We start from the raw sequence: 21,938 nt of genomic DNA, 5'->3' as shown, positions 1-21,938 counted from the left end.
GAGGATGAGGTTTACAGACGGTTTGTTCCGATTTTTTTTTAATATATTTTGGTAATTCGCGAGTTGGTGTTATTTTTGATTTTCTCGGGTTAGTTTACGAAGCGTTCTAGGCAATTTATTCAGGGACTGGAATTGTAATTTTTGGGTATTTTTCGAGACTGGTCCTTTAGAAAGTCGCCAATAATTTTTGGTTGGAAAAAATAATTCCTCGAGGGGGAGTCTGTCTCGCTTAGTTTTTGACCTTGTCGGCGGCGTTGATTCTTATTGCGTCGCTGTTTACCGACGCCGGGGCACCCCGATATACGAAAACGTGCCGCGAGATGCCGTAGGTTTTCGGGCGCCGTAACGTCGGGCACGGGGGAGATTTCGCGACCCCCCTGGAAGCGTCGCTGGCGTCCAATAGAGTTAAAGGCGCGAGCGGACGCCAAGAACGAGGGGATCTCCTCCCTTCCCAGGCGGTGCTTCGTGACGCGTTCGGAAACCAATGGGACGCGATATGCGCGTTATCCAATGCGCGCCAGCACCTCCTCGCGGTCGTCGCCGGAAAGCCTACGTACGTAGCAAGTGATACGGCTCTCTCTCTCTCTCTCTCCGTTGAACGGAGAGCGCGAAAAGGGGGAAGAGAAATGGCGCTCGGAGGGGGAGGGTGGCGACGTTGGCGGAGGGGTAACGTCACGCGCGTAAAGGACGGCTTCGAAGTCCGCTCACACACAGCTGATAGATCTTGGCGTGGCCGAGCGAAAACGGTCGAAGCGGAAAAGCTTCTCTACACTAGTGTCGTTACGATTTTTCCCTTTTTCGGTGAAATATTTTCCGACAAAGTTTCACCACCGCAGCGACCCCTACTTGTCGGCCGGTACTTGGCTTCGTATCTGCCGGCTGACGAATTTCCCGACGAAAAGTGAGAAGGAAATCGAGCTCCACCGTCAGAGGGGAGCCTACCTTTAGTCGTCGCCGGAAAAGTAGCGTGGAACGGCGGCCTTTACGTCGACGGGGCGAAAGGGCGTCTCGCGTATCCCGAGTCCCGCCCCCCTGAACGTATATCCCCCTTTCAATGTCGGCGTCTTCATGGCTACGAGCGCGTCCCTACCGTACGCCGCCACAAGCGCCGTGTCTTCCCTGACGAGCGTACACGAGGACGATAGCAGCGGCATGCAGGTCGCCACCTCGCAGGCTGGTTACGCCCGCGACGCGCCCGAGATTAAGTACATGCCGCCACCGCAGCACCATCAAGGAGGCCACAATGGGCACGCTCTGGCCGCTGCCGCTGTGGCAGCGGCGGCCGCGGCAGCCGCGCCACACCATCATCATCATCACCATCACCAGTGGGTAACGGGTTTACCTCACCACGGAGAAACGGCCTGGCCCTCGAGCATGGCCCCCTCCACGCTCCACAGCCAGGAAATGAAACCTCATCAGCATTCGAGCGCCGAGCTTCACTCGTCGCCCGGAGGACCCCTTCATCACCGTCCCTCTCAACACATGACGGCCTCGCACCCGTGGCACCCTTCTTCCTTGGCCTCGTCCCACATGGGCATGGGGCCCCCGACGAACGGCACGTCGCCGCTGCAGCACCCGGCCTACGGGAGCATGAACGGCATGCTCGGCGGGCACGGGGGTGGCGGGGGAGGTCACCCCGCCATGAGAGAACTGAACCCTCACGAACAACACCATCACCATCTCGGTCACGACCCTTCGCGCGGCGACGGCGGCCACTCGGGGCGCAGCCTGGCCAGCCTCCAGGAGCAGAGGCATCACGCGGGATCGGCGGGCCCCGAAAGCGGAGAGGACGAGGCTCCTAGTTCGGACGATTTGGAACATTTCGCGAAACAATTTAAACAGCGGCGAATTAAGTTAGGCTTCACGCAAGCGGACGTCGGTCTGGCCCTCGGGACCTTGTACGGTAACGTCTTCAGTCAAACGACCATTTGTCGATTCGAAGCGTTACAACTAAGTTTCAAAAATATGTGCAAATTGAAGCCCCTCCTGGCCAAGTGGCTAGAGGAGGCGGACAGTACGACGGGATCGCCGACCAGCATCGATAAAATCGCCGCCCAAGGACGAAAACGGAAAAAACGGACCAGCATCGAGGTGTCGGTGAAAGGCGCGCTCGAAACGCATTTCCATAAACAGCCGAAACCCTCGGCCCAAGAGATCGCCTCTTTAGCGGACAGCCTCCAGTTGGAGAAAGAGGTGGTGCGCGTTTGGTTTTGCAATAGGCGCCAGAAAGAGAAACGCATGACCCCGCCGGTCGGGCAGATGCCCGGGGGTCCCGGCAACGGGGACATGATGCTCGGACCCGACGGGGGACTCGTGCACGCCGGCAGCCCCGGACAAATGCACGCTCATTCTCACAGTCCTCCCATGCTACACTCGCCCCCGCCCCCTCATACGTCCTTGCCTTCGCATTCCGTGGGTCAGTCTTTAACGGCTCATTGACCTTTAACCGCCTGGGAGCTACAGTGGTCCGACGACGGAATATAAAAACCAACTGGTTAGCAATATTACAAAATATTGACCAATAATGACAAAAACGTCATTCGGCGTTCGGGACGCCTGGAAAGACGGGTGGCGCATTTTCCTTATAACCCCCACACCATCTCCACCCCGTAAACACCCTCAGAGAGCCCCCCATAATAGTTAAATCAAAAAGGTACGAGCATTTAAAACTATATATATATTACCGTATAACAGACGAATTCGTAAAAATAAACCAGTTACAAATGTCTAAAATATTTCTAATAATAATAAATTTTAAAAATTTCTAACAAATTTACGAATACGTCTGTTACAATGTTCTATATAAACTATTGCCAACAACTCCTAATCACCCGTGGTTACGGGTTCCTCTCAAAAGTAGGGTCGACCCGGGTCCGATAAAATCGTTTACGGGGTGGGTAAACCTGCCTGGGGTAACATTTATTTTCTTCTCTACCCTACCCTAACCTACCTTAAGACTCCGAACGTGGGGTGAATAGGTAGGTACCTGGGTACCTGGGTTTTTCGAAGCATTTTAACAAATCACCCCCTGAAAGTCTAAAATAAACCCATCCTGGTTAGGTTTACCCGAGGAAAGCCGTCTTCCCCACGTTACCCCCAACGCTGAAGGTTCCACTGTAACTCTCAGGTAGTTTTTCTCTACTTGTACGTAAAAATGTTGTTTTCGAACACACACACACAAATACGCAAAAATTGTACTTTTTAACCGTTAAAAAGACACGGTATTCCCGCGCGCGCGTTCGCGAGTAACTTTAACATTCCCCTATAGTTCCCCGTTAAAAAAACACCCGCCGCGGGTACCCGCGTTTTACGAAATACCCGTTAAATTTAATAATCTCCAAAGGTGTAAAAATATAAAATTTAAAAAGCCATAAATAAATCGCGGGAGAAATATATAATAACGCGCGGTAGTGTTTATATATATATATATAATAAAAAAAACATTTTTTTCTAGTTTAAATGTATATAGTAATTTGCCCCCATAAAAAACAAAATTTCCTCATTTTTCTAAAAAAAAAAATTAAAATGAAAAAGAAAAAATAATATTCATAAAATTCATATGAGTGGAGGAGAAAAGAGGGAGTGCTGAAAATATTAGATTGTCGATATGTATAAAAACAAAGAAAAATTAACAAAGCAAAACAAAATTAATTAATTAATCAGGATTAAGTTAACCTAATTCTAATTCAATTTCGATTTAATATTTAATTTTTACAAAACAAAACAAAAGAACCCTCCCCGTATCACGACCAAACCAACAACCCTAGTCAAATCAACAGAACCTCTTAAAAGAAAAATACACACTGGAAATACCTTCGTCTATAGCGAAAATATTGAAAAAAAAAAGGAAAGAAAAACCAATGGGACATAAAACGCACAGCGATTTCGGGCGGCCGGTATTTATTTACGAACGGACTTTGTACGCAATGTTGACGGACTTTGGGCCGTTCTTGTCGCGGCCGAGGTTTTAACGGCGTGGTCCGGTGATCGCGAAATAAGTGTCTTTTAACAATGGCGTTGTTCTCGGCGTTCGTATTCACCTAAAACCCGCCCGCCCTGGGGTTTGCGGCAATTTTTTTGGGTATGTACCATCTCATGAGCATTAATTTAATTAATTGTAGCTTAATTACGGGTTAATTAACATCCGAATTAATTTTTTATTGGGGTTTAGCTAGTTTTATTTATAAAATAATAATATTGCCCCTGGGTATTAAATAAGAACACGTGGTTGGTGACGTGATGAGGCCTGAATTAGAATTTCAAATTATAAATTATACGCTCACTCTATATTTTAATATTTATATATTTAAAGTTATTCCGATTTTCATAATAATAATAATAAGTGACCCTAACATAGTCTACAGTGTTTACGAATTTTTAAATTTCTTTTATAAATAATTCCACCATCACTATTATCTGCTTTTTGATTGGTTCAGGGGTTTGGTTCCGAGTATAAGGCTCAGATTTAAGTGAAATCAATTTAAAATGGAATATTAATATATCTATTTTTTCTGTTTAGTAAGCAATAAGTTTCAAGTAGGGAGATAATTTTTAAAAGCGTCAAAAAATCCTATGCGGTTTTGGGTTTAACCGCAATTTATGTTAATTCGTTATCAGATAATTATGGCTTCCTTTTTGATTATATTTTAAACCTCAAACAACGTTATAGTTAATCCGCATCCGTTAGATACACTTTACGTTTAAATTAAACACGGCTCATTAAGAGATACCACCCATTTAAAGACATTAATTATGAATAATTAGAATAATTAGAATAATTAATTAAAAGGGAAATTGCCACAAACCCCATTTAATATGATAATAAACAAAACGGTACGACCATTGTGTTTTTAAATGCCTGTTTCGCTGACTTTGGTTTTCTTTTTTTTTAAAAAAAAAATAATTTTAAATAAATACAGTGCCATAAGTTTAAGGTACCTCCGTTTTTAAATTAAATGCATTTAAATTGATTTAAAAATAATCGCGAACAGTTCGTGAATTATTTCTTTTTTTTTTTCAGAGCTAAAGAAATCAAATTGTTTCAATTTTAAGTTTTATTGTCGTTTATAAATTTGGTTGGTAAAATTCACAATTTTGAATTTTAAATAAGTAAATTTGAAAATAAAACAAACAAGAATTGTAATGTTTTAAAAATAACGACCAAAATAACATCAACGCCGATATTGGTGTATTGTTAAAAACATTTATAAATAGAAGAAAACAAACCAAAAGCAAAAAGTTGTATATTATTATAATAATTGAAAAAGGGTCATTAGCTATGATGGAAGAAAAACAAAAATAAAATTGAAAAACAGTTTGTGATATAGGCATGAAATGTTTGTGAATTTGTCATTGAAATTTGCTGGGGGTTTAATATATTAATATAGAGCGTGATTTAAGCTTTAAAATGAGCCCAATAACGTCAAATTTGAACAATATTTAACAAAGTTAGACAATTTTAAATACATTCAAAAAATATTTTAAATTATATTAAATCTTTACTTTTTTTTCTTTACAAAATAACGGGAAAAAAATTATAAATTTTATATTCGAAATGTGTCTCTCGCATGACGTGACGTAACTTTGATTGATTTAATTTAAGGTTAGTTTTAAATTGTTAAAAATTTTAAATTATTTCCTTAAAATAATTAAATCCATTTAAAACGTAATAACTTGGTAACTAATGGCTCAATTTCGACGAAATTAAACTTATTTTAAAGCTAAATTCAAGTTCTATTCTTTACATACAGAATTTCAGTTGTTAAGTAATTTTAAATATTGAATATTCGGTAATAGTAAAAATTGCGTGTTGTGGTAACACAATAAAACTCGTGATTTTGACAAATCTTTAGCCGAAGAAAGCGCGTTTTTAAATTGGACCAGAGCCAGCCAAATCTTACCCCCCCTTAAGTTACGTACTATTAAAATCTCTCAGCCAGAAATTTGAATTGCAAATGTTAAGCTTTGATGACATTCGGTCGAAATTAAGTAGTATGGTGTAGAATCATTCTTAACGTCTCAAGCTCTCTCGGTCTTTCAGTTGTAGCGTAAAATTTCCCCCCATTATTATAAAGAGTGGAGGTTTTAAATCAAATTGGCTACATTTTAATTAATCGCGGTTTCATTTAAGAACCGTAAGAAATGCTATAAAAAAACTATAATTCATCATTCTGCCCTGGGTTTATGGGCGGGCATTTCGGAATGAATTTAACGCGTTTAGGGGCACTAATACGTAAACAAAACGTCTCCCACGCATTTACCTATATATTATTCTAAGAAACCCTATATCTCCGCGAGATAAAGTTTAATCGTTAATTAATTTAATTCTTTATGTAGAAAAGTAATTTAAAGAGCTTTTAAATAAGATCATTTACGACCAAATCGAACCATTATTTACAAAGTTATCAAGTTTTAAATGGTTAAATTGTAATAGTTACTAGTAGCACGCGCGATTTTTGAAGTCAAATCTCTCATCAATTATCTAGAGTAATATTTAAGAAACATTGAGGCGCAGTAATTAATTTAAAATTAATTTTTCCCATTTAAACTTCAGTAACTTCTTTAATTATTGACCGATTTTCGTTTAAATGGGCTCATTTTGAAGCTCAGAATGAGCAGCTCTGACGTATTTAGAAGTTACAAGGACTCCGGAATTTTTTTTAATTTAAATATAATATAAGTAACGTTATTAAATAATCCCGTTTAGTTCACCGTATTTGAGCGGCGGCCGTTCGGTCCGATACATCCAAAGGTGCATCAGGGTGGATCTTTTAGAGAGCCGTTTTCTAGGGGAAAGGTATACACGTTGATGGCCGTGGCCGGAAGCCCAGGAAGGCTTTCTAACGCCACAACCGAAGCTCTCCGGGGCTTAAAATAAAAACTTTTTCTTAAAAGCCATTTTTTTTTCTTTTTTACGTTCTCCGCACTTTCTCGCGGCTGGTAAACTTGGAGTCTGATTTCACCTAGATTTGAGCCCCTCGGAACCCGACCTGTTTTAAACGGGGGGAAAACTCGACGAAAATGGAGGGCTAAACTGAATACTCGGGGAGGGCTTCTTAAATGGGTGGCGGGAATAGCGAAAAACGTTGGCTAAAAGCGAAAAAGCCCAGATTTTCTTGCGGAATCTTAAAGGGCTACTACTAAGTCGCGGATTTGCCAGGGATTTCACCATTTTTCCGATATTTTTCGGATATTTTCCGTTCTATCATACGTTTATGATTATAAGTCTTCAACGCTAGAACTATAGGGAATATCGCCTCTGAGTCTTGAGGAAACGGTGGAAAATAATAAATGGGATTGAGTTGCATTTGAGCCTTTAAAGATCTATATATGTTCTTTAAGCATTTTCTAAAAGGTGTTTCAGTCGTCACCAGACTGAGTAGTGACATCATATTAGGAAGACTTTCAGTAAAAAACTTATATAAATTTAGAAAGTGGGGAATATTCTTTATTCCACTGAGATAAAAGGTTTCCGAGTAAATTACGTTATCATGACGATGCAGTCAGTCAGTATCCCTTTGCGAGTTTTGGGGAGCGAGGTGCGCGCGCGAAAGAAAAACCTGTATACAGGTAGAAAACTACGTGTTCGGCCTCCAAGTTTTCTCTTTAAAGCTCCTTATGCCCACAGAGTACGTTCGTTTTTTCTTTAAAAACTTATTATTTCTCTTAGCGAAAAACCTCCCTTTAGGCTAGCAAAGTTTCGTAATTCTAGCGAACTTCAAATTTCTCCCCTCGGAAAGGCAAAAAAAAAAAAAAAAAGTTACCTATATACCCCGAAGGGTACCATTTAAAAAAGAAAATTTATATAAAATAAATTCCGAACATTAAAAGACAAATCTGGCGGAAAATCGCGCTTTTTTTTTTTTTAAAGCACGTTCAAAGAGTTTAGCGAGAAGTTTGAAATTAAGTTGGTTGCGTCAAAATCGGAAGGGATTTAAGAAAGTTACGAGGTTTAAATGGGATTTAATTTTTAATTAACTGGCTAATGGCGGCGTTATTTAACAATTAAAATAATTAAAATGTCAATTATGGATATGGATGGGGATTTGAAAGAGCTTTAAAACGATACCAATAACGTTTAAATCGGTTGGTAAATAAAAAAGTTACGATTTTTTAAATGGATGAATAATAATTTCACAGTGACGTCATCGAGGAATGATTTTTTTCGATTTAACCATTTAAAGTCTGATAACTTTCTTATTTACCGTCCGATTTTGTTGTAGTTGGGCTCATTTTGAAGGTATAGATACGCTGCATATGGATCTGCTTATCAAATTAAGTTAATTAATATCATTAATTACTTATTTTAAATTTAAATATTTAGAAAAAACTTAAATTCTCTATCTACTAACCGATTAAGATATAATAAGCACTACTTCCGAATATTTTTACTACCATTTAACCCTTTAGTTCAATTTAAAACTCGAGTCTTGAAAATTAGTGGTTTTAGTCTTCAGTCTTAACTCGTAGTAGGTTCTTTAAGACTTGACTGGGGGTCGAAAGCTCATTCCAAGCGAGCAAAAGGAAGCTCTAAACGTCTCGAACAACACGTTCGCGTATCCGCAACGTTTAGGTAGGGCCTTCAGGGAAGAAACCTGGGAGTTAAGTCACATTTTGAAGGAAGGGAAGCGAAAAGAAAGAAAAGAAAAAAAAAATTAGTTGACGGAGGGTTTCAAAACGGGGGTTCGGCATCACCACCACCACCACCACGTTCACCTTTATATACACCCTTCTTCAATGAGGAAAAAAGGTTATTGTCGAACCGGAGAGAGACCCTTATTCGAGAGGTAGGATACTTGTAAGTCCTTGGTTCGAGGCGTTGCATATAAAGTTATAGTGTCGTTGGAGAGGGGGTGTAAATTGTGTATCCCTCCCTCTTGTAAGAGGGGATACTGTACGTGTCTAGTAGGGGGATGACATTGAGTTAAGAGATAGAAGAGTGTGACGTTTGCATAAATAGTACTGACACTACTCTATAATAGGGATAGGAAAACTGGGCGATATCTTTGCGAAATACAAACCAATTCACGATCCAAGGGGATTCTAGTATATCAAGGACATTTTAAAAAAATAACAAAGCCCTAACCTTTGACCTTTGGAATCGGCTGAAAGAAAGCCTGTGACATGTTAGAGCTCTTAGAGAACGAACAATGATCAAAAATATTTTAGACCTTCGCGATTTCAGTTCCAATCTCGTATCTCGAGTAAATTCAAGTTTTAGTTGGCAAGTGTGATACCCCTCTCCGCCCCTATCTTAGAGATGGTTCCTCCGTTCTTTAGGAGTTTGGTTTTTGGCGAAATAGGTAAGAAATAAGTTAACAAAACCAGCGAGGTCGAATGTCGAAGGGCAACATGATTCAAACCTCTCTCTCTCTCTCTCTCTCTCCTTCATCGGGGAAAAAAATGAAAACGAAAACGACGTACGAAACGATTTTGGCCCACGAAACTTTTCTAGTCTTTTCTTTTGTGTGTGGTACGTTACGTTTAGTGGATTCTATTATAGAAATACGGGAACTTTGAAATAACTTTTAGGAAGGTTTCCTACGCGGTGTCAATTCGACTTGAAAATTTAAAACTTTGGGCTCCCCCTGTTAAATAAGTTACGTGAAAATACCACTTATGATAAAAATGGTGAGTTTGGACCTGAATCGCCAGTTGTTGTTATAATATGGAATAATATTAGTGATAGTTATAAATACTAACTAATACGTGAGATAAATATTGCAAATAAACATAAAATGACATTATAACCATAAATGACATTATAACCATTAGTATGGCAATTACTTGAATTTAACCGCGTTTATTTACTGCCCTAAAGAACTTTTTAAAAATTCGTTCGTATTTTTTTAACAATTAATAACTTCGGAAGTTATTTTATATAACAAATATTTGGGGGAACCACGACGATGCGGAACTGAAATTTATATTTTTAAAAAGTTAATTTTAATCTATAAAAAGAACAACGCGTTTAGGACCTGCCAATATATACTACCATAAGTTTATAAGATATGTTCCATAAGTCTGACACTACCTGTACTTCGTAATGCTAGAGACTTAAGCTCGAGATAACAAGCGAGAATTGGAAGTCCTACACTCGGTATTTAATTTTGCAGACCATCTATAGTCCTATTTAGTCTGCATTACTAAGCCCCCTTGGACAGCGCCTCACTCACCAGGCGTCGCTTTACCTCTAATCTATGACCTACGTCACTCATTTCATGAAAAGCTCCAGTTTGTAACCAGAGACAAACTTATGAAACAAATATAACTTATGATATTACTTAAGTACCTGAATCGACTTGAAATAAGCTTAGTGCAAGTCCATGATGGTATAACTTGGTCCTAGAGGCAACCTTTCCGGTTCAAAATTGGCGAATTTAGCGACCCTTAAAAGTATAGTATGCCGCCTCGAGTTACTAATTTAGTGACGGAATACAGATAAAGCTACTATTATTTTCCAGTTATTTTATAGTTATTTCTTTTTCTTATATGGATCTTCCGTTTTATTTAATTTTTTTTCCAGAATGGCATTTTTAGCTTTTTGTCACGTGCCAAAATGATTATTTTAAACGTAGGGGGTGATTTAATACTCGAGTACACATGTATTGGAATTAAAATTGGTTGAAATTAAGTTTTTTTTAATTGAGTTGACTCTAGTGGAAAAGTTGTATTTGTTAATTAACCCGGCGTAATCAAGAGGAGTAGAAAGCTGGTCTGGCTAGTTTTGGGTGGATGTTTCACTTCCGGTATGCGCGTTAATTTTAATTGGTTTAAATATGTTTTATCTGATATTATTACAAGAAAAATTAAGGTATTAGCTTCCACTCCTATTTTTTGAACATTCGATTAGCTATTGTGATATGTTAGCATTTTTGCTTTGGGCGGCCATGTTGGGACCCTTTTTTGCCTTATGGTGGCAGGGGTAACGTACACCCTGGGCAAAAGTACCGCCTAGTGGCAAAAGTAAAAAATATTATTAATTCTATATGAACTTTAAAGAGAAAATTGTCATAATTAAAGTTTCAACAACTTTTCCTTTAGTAATGAAGTATAGATTTTATGTTTCAGCACCACCGATAAAATTACCTAATTTTTTTTTTATTTTTGTTATTTAAAAAGAAAAAAAAAACGGAGAAATTATCAAAGTATTGGGAAATATCCCTTTCACGTGAGTGACCTCGGATTTTGATGATAACTGTTAAATTGCTTTAATGTTATATTGCAAGGTTAAAATGGTCCACAGTTATAAAGGGAAAAAACCGGTTTATCGTGGATTATTTTCATCATTCTAAGATAGGAAATTTACAATTTGTTTTTTTTTGCCCTGAGAAATAAACCAAAATGTGTTTTTTAAAACAAAAAAGAAATATTTTTTTAAAAAAAAAAAATATTTCTTAGCTTTTATAGTGAAATGGGCTAAACTCTATATAATTGCCGTTAAGTTTCGCACTCCCTTTCAAATTAAATACTTAGTTGTATTGGCGCCAATATAAAATACAGTCTGCTGGAGCAAAAATTAGCAAATATCTTGAAAAATTGGTATAATAAATGCTTAATTTAAAATTTGAAAATAATTATAAATTTAAAATTTGAAAATAATTATAAATTTTTTTTTTGACAAGCGCGAACAACCAACCCCTTAATAAATTTGAATTTTTTTCTAATTAGTATTAACGAAGAGATCTAATTAGCCAACGATTTGGCCACCTCATTAGTAAGATACGTGACCGCATCAATAATTAGAAATTTCCTCCAAAAAATCGAATCGAAGTAAAATTATCTTGCCAGCTCTTTACAAATGTCAATCAAAATCAAGTTATAAGTTACTTAAACCATATTTAGTAAATAAATATAGGCTTACACAGAAGGCATTTGTTTTAGCAAATAGGCACAACCAGTGAAAGCTGGCAAAGCAAAAAAATAAATAAAAAAATGTGTTTTTTTTATTATTATTTCCAAGTGTTTCGGATTACCTGGTTTATATACGATTTCGTGCACCGATAAGGCGTTACATTTCCATAATTTATTATTTACTAGCTGCTGAATTTTTTTTTATTATTTATTTTTACGTTATAGGCCTAGTCGTTTAATTCTAAATAATATCATAAACCCTTAGGTTATGGTTATGGTATTTAAATTACAGCGCAAATTTATTGACATATTCTGATACAAATTTTGAAGGGACATTGAAAATTGAAATTAAGTTGAATTTAGCTACAGTACTTTCCCTAACCTTTCAAAAGGTGTTTTAATTATATCGTATAAATTAAATATTATTATTATTATTATTAATGCCTCATTTTATCCAATCAAATATTTGAATTATAAAAATAAATGATTGTTAAATCAGTTATTATATACGCGGGGTAACTTTGAATTCACTAATTTTTTTTTACGTCTGACATTATACCTACCATTTAAATTTCTTGACAGAATGACAGCGTGTATTTATTTAAATTTTCCAATTTTTTATTTATTAATTACGACATTTCCGTTTCAAAATTTATTAACGCGATTTTTCTGTAGTATCAAAAGTGGATAAAATATATAATGACGTGCCATGATGTAAAATACTAAACGGTTTTTGCAATTCTTATAGAAAGAGAGATTGAAAGTGTTCCATGTTACCCCCCCCCCACCTTTAGTGTTCCGAATTACCCCCCCCCCTTAACTGTTCCGAATTAGGCCCTTTACTGTTCCATATTATCCCCCCTTTAGCGTTCCATATTACCCTCTTTTAGTGTTCCATATTACCCCCCCCCCTTTTAGTGTTCCATATTACCCCCCCCCCTTTTAGTGTTCCATATTACCCCCCCCCCCTTTAGTGTTCCATATCACCCTCCTTTATTGTTCCGAATTATCCCCCTTAACTGTTCCGATTTAGCCTCCCCCCTTAACTGTTCAGCAATACCCTTTAGATTCTAAAGTTTTTTTTGTTATTTTTAGTTAATAACGTTCGTCGAGATGATACTTATATAGAACTTAAGCGGCGCACACTTGGATGGTCCTTATAATAGTAATCACGGTGAACGTTAGACTCCGCCTTTAAACCTATTTGCCGGAAAAAATATAAGGTTACGCGTTAGTGAGCACGAGCTATATACAGCCGCCATATTGAGGATGTCACGTGACCCAACGTTTAAGCGGGCGCAATGGGCCGTACATTTTTTTTGAAGCCCTCACTTAGGCCCGCACGCCAATTTTGCCAACCATGTGTAATAACAATGAACTTCTAAGTTCGTCTCTAATCAGTTAACGCGTTGGAAACTACGTAGATGCTCAATACCTTATCAGGTAACTCTATTTTGAAACGAGATTTCTTTATTACCTATATTATCTCGAACAATATCTCGTCCTTGAGCGCGCGCGGTTTTAAAGAATATCTAGTTAAGTTGATAGAGTATTGGCATCGCTGTATATTTCTTCGTTGAGTTGTAACGATACATGCCGATACTACATTTCGGGGTATGAGGATTATGGTGAAATTAGAGTCACTTTTTGAAAACTCGAGCTGAGCCTTTTTTTTTGCGGTAGAATATGTCAGAAATTGAATATCTTTAGTTAATGTAAGGATAAGGTAAAAAACGGAAGTACAGAACATGAAGTAAACACGCTAAAATACTTCCCAGTTGGCAATTCAACCACTATCTAAAACAGACTTGTAGTATTGCTAACCCTTTTAGTGTATACTATCTGTACATAAATAGCTGTCCCTAAGCTCTCATATGGCTGAGAAATATTTACTTCTAGTAATGTACCTCAATCTGTAACTTTACTAAGATTAGAGTGGTATGTGATGAGCATTGTTTTTCCTATTTTTTTTTTTTTTTTTTAATAGCTGTTCAGGCGCGATTCGATTTCCACGGAACAATTTTATCAACGATCTTATGTCACTAAAAATTCGGGGAAAAAAATTGTCTGGAAGGTTTATGGTATTTTAGGTTCAAATTCGAAATACCTTGTTACCAAGAGTAAATCTCTACAAGTAGTAAGAATTAACTTTTCTCAGCTGAAACGAGCTCTACGTAGATAGTATAGAATTTGTATACCTTTTCGGTTGATTTTCCTGTTCCTAGCGCCTGAAATAATACATTATCAACGGGTAAATCACGTTCTGGCTCGAATCTCTTATCGAAAAGGCCCATTACATGCACGTGGTACAATGTGATCGACTCGGGTCCAAGGTCTTTACATCAATTTTAATAAAAAATAAAAAAATAGAATAATAAATGAAATTGAAAGTCTTATAAAATATAGATTAGATTACACCCATACCTCATTTGCATATTTTTGATAAGTTTTAAACAGACTTACTATATTACTTAACTATGTCCCCGAGGAAAAGCGATTAGAACGTTTGTAACGAAAGACAGTTGCTCAAACAAAATTCTTCTTAGTTTCTACCCGGAAATGGTTAGAGAGAGAAAGAGAATTAATTAATTATTCATAATGAATTTTTAATTAGAAAATATGTATTTAAACCTCTCGATATTTTTTATATTATTATTATTGCGAATGCTTGGATAATTTTACCATCTCTTTAATGATATTTTTAACAAGATATTAGGTGTTGCGTTTAAGTAGCTCTTTGAAGTATCAATTCCATAGCAATCGCTCATTTTGAAGTCTAAATCTTTGCCAAAAACATTTTATTGTATTTATTTCAAATCCCCAATTTGTTATTAAAATCAACAGTTATCCCGTGGTGTGAGGGTTTTTATATATTTTTTATAATCAGTGGTAAAATTCAGTGTGAAGCCATATAAACGCGTTGTAATACGGTAATGTAAACTTGGGTAATGGAAAAAAGTAGTTTAGAAGTCTCATATAGGGACGGTAGAGAATGAGGCATCTATTAGAGTCACAACAAAGCCCGTCACTGAACACAAAAGTAATTTTTCTTTCACGTTCTGAAAATAAGGAGAAATAATTCAAACTGTTTCCATCCCACCCCACTTGGGAGAGAGGAGGGAAAAAGGTCACGGGGGTCAAATTTGTAAAGTTTTCTTTGTATGGGCCAAAAAAATACTTTCACTCTCCTATTTAGTCTTTTCAGTGTAGAGCTAGTTGGCTTCGGGGCTTGACCACCACACTTTTTATTTTGACATAAGCGCATTTATCACTATTTTCGTGACGCGGTACCCAAAAGTATGCAAAAAGTCATGGAAATTCACTGGGGGAAATCTGTAAAAGTCATGGAAAATCACGGGGAAAAGTCAGGGAATTTGAATTTGAAAATGGAAAAATTTATACAAACCTGTAAAATTCGAGTTAAATTCCAAATGAGAAAATCATGTTTTTTAGGTGAAATTTAAATGACAGCTCACTAGTAATAATTTCAAGAATATTTAACCTTGGCCTATAATATCATCTTAGATATTTCTAGGTTAATATCGACGCGACATGAAAAAATAGAATGGAATATTTTAATTCGAAATAGATAAAAGCTTTATATGTGTAATAAGCTTACCGCAGCCTTGATCCGCGGTGCTCATTATCTCATTCCGGGTTACTTATCTCGACAAGTCAATCCCGTATGTGTATGTAAGGTCACTTTCCATTTCATTCCGAATAGATATGACCTAATTAAAACTGTAGGCCATAAATTATATCCAAGGGAAAGTGATGATAATTATTTGTAGCACTTGATAATCGGTAAAGAAAGATTTAACAGTTTTACAGGGATTGGGTAAAGAAAGATTTAACAGTTTTACAGGGAATGGGTAAAGAAGGATTTTACAGTTTTACAAGGAATGGGTAAAGATGGATTTTACAGTTTTACAAGGAATGGGTAAAGAAAGATTTAACATTTTTACAGCGATTGGGTAAAGAAAGATTTAATAGTTTTACAGGGCTTGGGCAAGGAAAGATTTACAGAACAGTTTTACAGGGAGTAGAAGGCAATTCTGAAAAATACAATCAAATGGTTTTTGTAGTGTTTTACCTCTCGGATGTAGGCACAAAATAGGGTGTTTATAGAAAGGTATGATCCTATATTTATCCATAAGACTATAAGGTATAGAACTATAGATGAAAATTGAAGTTTCCGTTTTTGGCCGGCGAGTTCTTTCGCAGGGTGGTGCATGGCGCGCGGTTGATTCCTTTAAACGTTAGTTCAGCTACTTTGAAAATCGCCCAATTTTTTCCGGGGCTAGAACCAACGTACCCGACCTTTTGCTTCTTCGTCGGCGTTTTTCCCCACTCCTAAGTCTAAAATGCTAGTTGTTGTATAGACCCGGTGTTTACGTCCGTCACTTACGAAAAGTTTCTCTTGAAGAATGGTATACTATGACCAAGGTACTTATTGCAAACCTAACAAGTGGTACAAAGCAATATAAACATCCTTAATATACTGAAAAAATAGCGTGAAATAAATAGTATCGTCAATAATTTATAAAATTGGAGATTGGCAGCGTTTAGTAGGCATGATAACACATTGTGACCACTCTTATAGCCCTACTCTACCAAATATCTCAATAGGCCATGAACGTACGTACCTCAATTCTATTTCAGTTCAGTTTAATTTAATTTAATTGAATTTTAAATTAAGGTGGCGCTGCAATCATTTGCTCATTGCAGATACTAAGCCCCTACGGCAGACCCATACTTAGGCATTATTGGGTTAAATTATCATATATCGTAGAAATCGGTTAAAAATAACTCTCATTATCAAATAAATAAACCCCGAGGATTGTGATAAATTAAATTTTAAATTAAGGTGGCGCTGCGGTCATTTGCTCATTTCAGACTACGGCAGACCCATACTTAGGCATTATTGGGTTAAATTATCATACATCGTAGTAATCGATTAAAAATAACTTTCATTATAAAACAAATAAACCCCGGACTCCGTGATATTTCAGAGGGGTTTAAAAAGCGACTACAGTTGAAAATCTCCGTATGCAGTTGTGCAAAATACAGGGCGGACGGCGCTTATAACATATAATACGATCAGTTGAGATGGAAGGAAAATTTTGCTAACGTAATAACAGGCGTTTAAATGATCTTGGGAGGGGATATTTTTAAAATGTTATTTGAGAACTATCAAAAAACGTTTTTAGACAAACTTCTTATTATATTGTAGTCTATGCTTAAAGAAACCTAAATGCCTGCCGCTATATTACCTTTGAAACGTGCGTACTATTTCTTCTAGGAAATAACATTGCGTATTCATCCACTCTCAGCTTTAATAGCGCTTGAAAATTTCGTAATTTTTTTAAAAAGAAAACCCGCAGTGATTAGTGTGATTTTTTTTTAATTTATCATCTGATGAGGGTCCTTAAGCACCGAGAAATTTGATATCACATGTGTCATTGGTTTTTTTATAGTTATAGGCGATAATTATACCATTAGATTATTGAATTCGTAACATAAGGGTATATAAGCAAGGTATAAATTCAATACTTTCTATTAATGCTTCGTTATTTTACTGAGTACGTGGCGTATTAGATATTATTATCAAATACAAATAGAAAAAGTAGATAGTAAGAAGAACGCAGGCAATATTAACGTCATCCACAATCATTGCCTCTAAGCCAGAAATATTCACTGCTCCTTGCGGTACACGCGTATGAATACTATAGACACTCTCGCGTACGATGGCAAACCGATTTACATTTAACAGGTCACATTTACAGGTGTCACTCTACTACGAAATCTAGTCCATGATAATAATTTCCAAGAAACAAAAATTGAATTTCTAACGTATACCCAGATCAAATTGGATTAAGAACTAAGTTTGTACAACCTTGTAGATTTATTTTAAAATGTTGACAATCTTCGAGAATTGCTGCCAAACGTACTAACTTATTTTCCTCCACTAAAATCCGATATTTATATCTAAAATATGCCAGTTATTTTATCATGATACCAATTAGATTTCCGGTTTAATCTAACTTTTAATAACCAGCACGCGATATTTGAATTGCATGGCGAAAAAAACTCGTTATAAGAGAAAGAGAGTTGGCTGGGACCAGCTACAGGTGTAGGAAGACAGTTGCTAGATTAGAGAGACGTCAGACAGCAGATGGACTTCGGGGATGGTGGGTCCTCCAAGAGTCCAAGGCGACGACTCCCTCTAATAGATGACATATACTATATAGTCAATTTAGGCTTGGGTGCATGCTTATGAACATTACCCATCGCCGCGCATGCTCCGATGACCTTTCTTAATGACCTCCACGAGACTATGATAGCCAGAGGTTAACTTAAGTATTTCTGTTCTGAAGTGCATGCAATAAGTATTATTTAATTGGTTAGAGTTTTTTTTTAAGTAATTATACCCCCTGAAGAGGGTCCAGATTTATTTTTATTGATTGGGGTAGATTGGTTTTAGTCTAAACTACCAATTAACACTTAATATTTTTAACTATTTAAGAAAATTAACACGTAGTTAGATAACTAACACGCATTCTCTAACTAAACACGCGTATGTTATGTTAATTTATTATTAAATTAGTTAATAATGTAATCGATAATTTTGACGCGTTAATTTTGGTTATATCGAAAAATGGTGCATGGAAAAATACGTATGGTTTTTCGAAAATGCAGGTATGTGTTGTAACACCTGAATTTTATACCAATGCGCGTATAATTTGAATGCAGCTGTAGTCTGCAAGGTTTTCGTAGAATTTGTGACTTACGTATAGTAGCTCTGTTATTTAGGTCTAATCATCTTTACAATATTGTTTAAATAAATAGTGTCACGACACCAAAGGTTAAGGATATAGTTTGTAAACGATACGGTATCTCCCTCGCAAATTCTGCAATACAAACTGATATTTTTTTTTATTTGGCCGCATGCAGTTAAGCGTCGAATTGCGTGTACAATTTTCTTCCCACTGTTTAAATATGCAAATTTAATTTACTATTTTAAGTCATGGCAGTTCGTTTGTTTTTATTTTGTGTGTGTATATATGCGAAAGTCCCGGAGTCTTTGATGATAATTAGCGGTTCATCCCTTAAACAAACTAATTGTCTCTTTTTATTGCACGTTAACCGCGTTGTTAGTATCACGTTATTTTATTGTACGGGAAATATGGTACTACCGTTTTGGGAAATATTAAGGGAGAATGAAATTTGGATTTATAGAAAAATAGAGTTTTTCCTCGAAATTGTTTTATTATATTTATTTATTTATTTTTTAGAATTTAGTTTTCTAACCAAGAATATATTTGAATTAACATTCATTAAAAGAATGCTTTTTAAAATAGAGTATTTTAGTAAATTAAAAACAAATACAGGTAGTGAAATATTTTTCGTAGTAGCTGTGCTTCCAAATTGACCGTTTTTAAATAGCAGTTTCATTCTGAAGTGTTAGGCTAAATTACCTTGGATTAGAAAAGCGGGAACCAATCAGAGTGTAGGCGCGAGTTTTTTTTTTTTTTTTCATAAGCTGTGGAACTAAACTTCTTATAAATTTCTAGCAGACGAACTTTAAAAACACACGTCCGATTTGTTAATTAGTTGCCAGTTATCCTACGTAAACATGGATAATAGATGATTCTCTAAATTGTTTGGGCACCTTACGATTTGTGTTTCCATGGCTTTACTATTTTTGTCGACGTCACTGAGGGGCGTTCAGTGTACATACCGAAGAGATTGGTTATGACCGGTTTACTTCCCTGAACGCAGCCAGATGCGAAAAGTGGCTTGCCTTTAAATCGAGAGCTCTTCATTCTCCCTTCAGTGGTAAAGTCAATTGACTTAAGTCTTTTGGGTTTAATAACGCCTTAATCGTGCAGTTCATAATAATTCATGAATAATTCATGAAATAAATATATCGTGGCGAGGTCTAACTAATACGCACTCGGTCAAAAGTCCCAGTAACTAAGTTGTTAACACAAATCCCACGAAGTATAACGCGGCTTCGGTTACAAGAGCTACTAGCTCCGTATAATAACTTTAACCGTTTTATTATTCAGCTAACGCGTTTTAATCTACATTATAAACACTCAACAAAACATTGACATCGTCTCTATACCCGAAGAATACATTATAAGCTATCATTAAGTGTCCTTAATATAGTTTAACTAGCAAAACTAACGTCAACAATATATTGTGTATTTTTTATTATTAAGTTTTGCCCGTTTGTCAAAGTGCTATTCATTTTCTCCTAATATAGCTACGCCACGCTATTTTAGTCGATAAACCTCTAAGACTCAAAACACGTGGAAGGTTTAACGCCATATTTAAGAAATTCCATATTCAACCGAAATTAATTGGAGTATTGTTATATTGGTTAGATAATTTGACATTCTAGCCCATGTCAATTAAGCAGTAAGATGGTAGATTAGCAATCTTTATAGGATGAAGTGAACCTACGAGGTTTAAGAAATTCAAAATTCGCCCCATGAAGAGCTTCCAAATAACAAAATTCCCCCGATCCAAGAGCTTCCATTTATCAAAATCCCCCTGATCAAGAGCTTCCAATTAACGAAATTCCCCAGATCCAAGAGCTTCCAATTAACGAAATTCCCCAGATCCAAGAGCTTCCAATTAACGAAATTCCCCCGATTTAAGAGCTTCCAATTAACGAAATTCCCCCGATCCAAGAGCTTCCAATTAACAAAATTCTCCAGATCCAAGAGCTTCCAATTTTCAAAATTCCCCCGATCCAAGAGCTTCCAATTTTCAAAATTCCCCCGATCCAAGAGCTTCCAATTAACAAAATTCTCCCGATCCAAGAGCTTCCAATTAACAAAATTCTCCCGATCCAAGAGCTTCCAATTAACAAAATTCCCCCGATCCAAGAGCTTCCAATTAACAAAATTCCCCCGATCCAAGAGCTTCCAATTAACAAAATTCCCCCGATCCAAGAGCTTCCAATTAACAAAATTCCCCCGATCCAAGAGCTTCCAATTAACAAAATTCCCCCGATCCAAGAGCTTCCAATTAACAAAATTCCCCCGATCCAAGAGCTTCCAATTAACAAAATTCCCCCGATCCAAGAGCTTCCAATTAACAAAATTCCCCCGATCCAAGAGCTTCCAATTAACAAAATTCCACCGATCCAAGAGCTTCCAATTAACAAAATTCCCCCGATCCAAGAGCTTCCAATTAACAAAATTCCCCCGATCCAATAGCTTCTAATTAACAAAATTCCCCCGATTATTAAACAAATAATTTTTTATTGAAAGTAGGTATATATAGATGATGGTTCTACCTTTTTGTATGCAATTGTTAAACCGGGCTATCTGCATTAGGACGAGGATGCTCTGTAACTTTCAAAATAGGGCGTTAATACCTTTGTAAAAAATCCCCCAACGCGGAAATGAACGTTTAACGATCGACGCTCTAGCGGAAGTAGCTTAATTCTTTAGTTTTTCTTAATTACCCTAATGGGAAGAAGAGATAGAAGAAGGACTAGCTATAGCAACCAACCCCACGCCGCACGAATTACAACTTCAAAATCTCAGGGAAGTGTGCCTGTTTTTTTAAACGACCCATCACTTGTTGTTATTATCAAAGACAAATAGAAACCACGGAAAGTGAGATAAAGTTTATGAAAGCCTTTAGTATATAGGGTCTTACTTCATTTTTAGCTTCTCTGGTCGACCTATCAGTGCTCTTGTACGTCATCTTTGACGAAAATATATAACTTTATTCCGCTTTTGAAGCAAATTTGATCTGAAAATGCGTTATAAATTATTATATTTCTTGGGTCTTGGAAATAGAGCTATTTCAGTTGTGACGACAGTGCCTAGGTAAAACGTCAGCTGGGGCTTAGCTTTGGCAGTGGGCGCGGCCATGTTTGGTATGGGTGGCAAATAGCATGGGTGACGTCACACACTAAGGCTTCTGGGATAGATCATAGGTTATATTTCGTAGTGAAAAGCTGAGATTTGGGAAATTTATTATATTATTTATTCAAAAATAATTATTTGTAACGGTGAATCTCGTGATTTTTTTATTATTATTTTTTTCTTTAATAGTAA

At 36.8% G+C, this 21,938-nt stretch overlaps 1 protein-coding gene across 2 annotated transcripts in view; it reads left to right on the top strand.

Moving 5' to 3' along the window:
• Positions 1-283: 283 nt before the first annotated feature.
• The window catches only part of LOC149705039 (POU domain, class 3, transcription factor 2-B-like), a 49,440-nt gene continuing 27,785 nt past the window's right edge, over positions 284-21,938 (top strand). Inside the window, exon 1 of one of the 2 annotated variants that reach the window (XM_089865219.1) lies at positions 284-2,416. In XM_089865219.1, the coding sequence (XP_089721345.1) occupies positions 1,069-2,416 (1,348 nt within the window). In that variant the 5' untranslated portion in view covers positions 284-1,068. Of the gene's footprint in view, positions 4,082-21,938 lie in introns of both variants that reach the window. The other variant, XM_089865220.1, reaches the window with a different exon arrangement.

The sequence above is a fragment of the Phalangium opilio genome, unplaced genomic scaffold, assembly GCF_054372755.1.
Source record: "Phalangium opilio isolate 3A_F unplaced genomic scaffold, DU_Popi_V2 ptg000014l_1, whole genome shotgun sequence".
In the NCBI taxonomy this organism is placed as follows: Eukaryota; Metazoa; Arthropoda; class Arachnida; order Opiliones; family Phalangiidae; genus Phalangium; species Phalangium opilio.
This window is presented reverse-complemented; position numbering and strand designations above follow the sequence as displayed.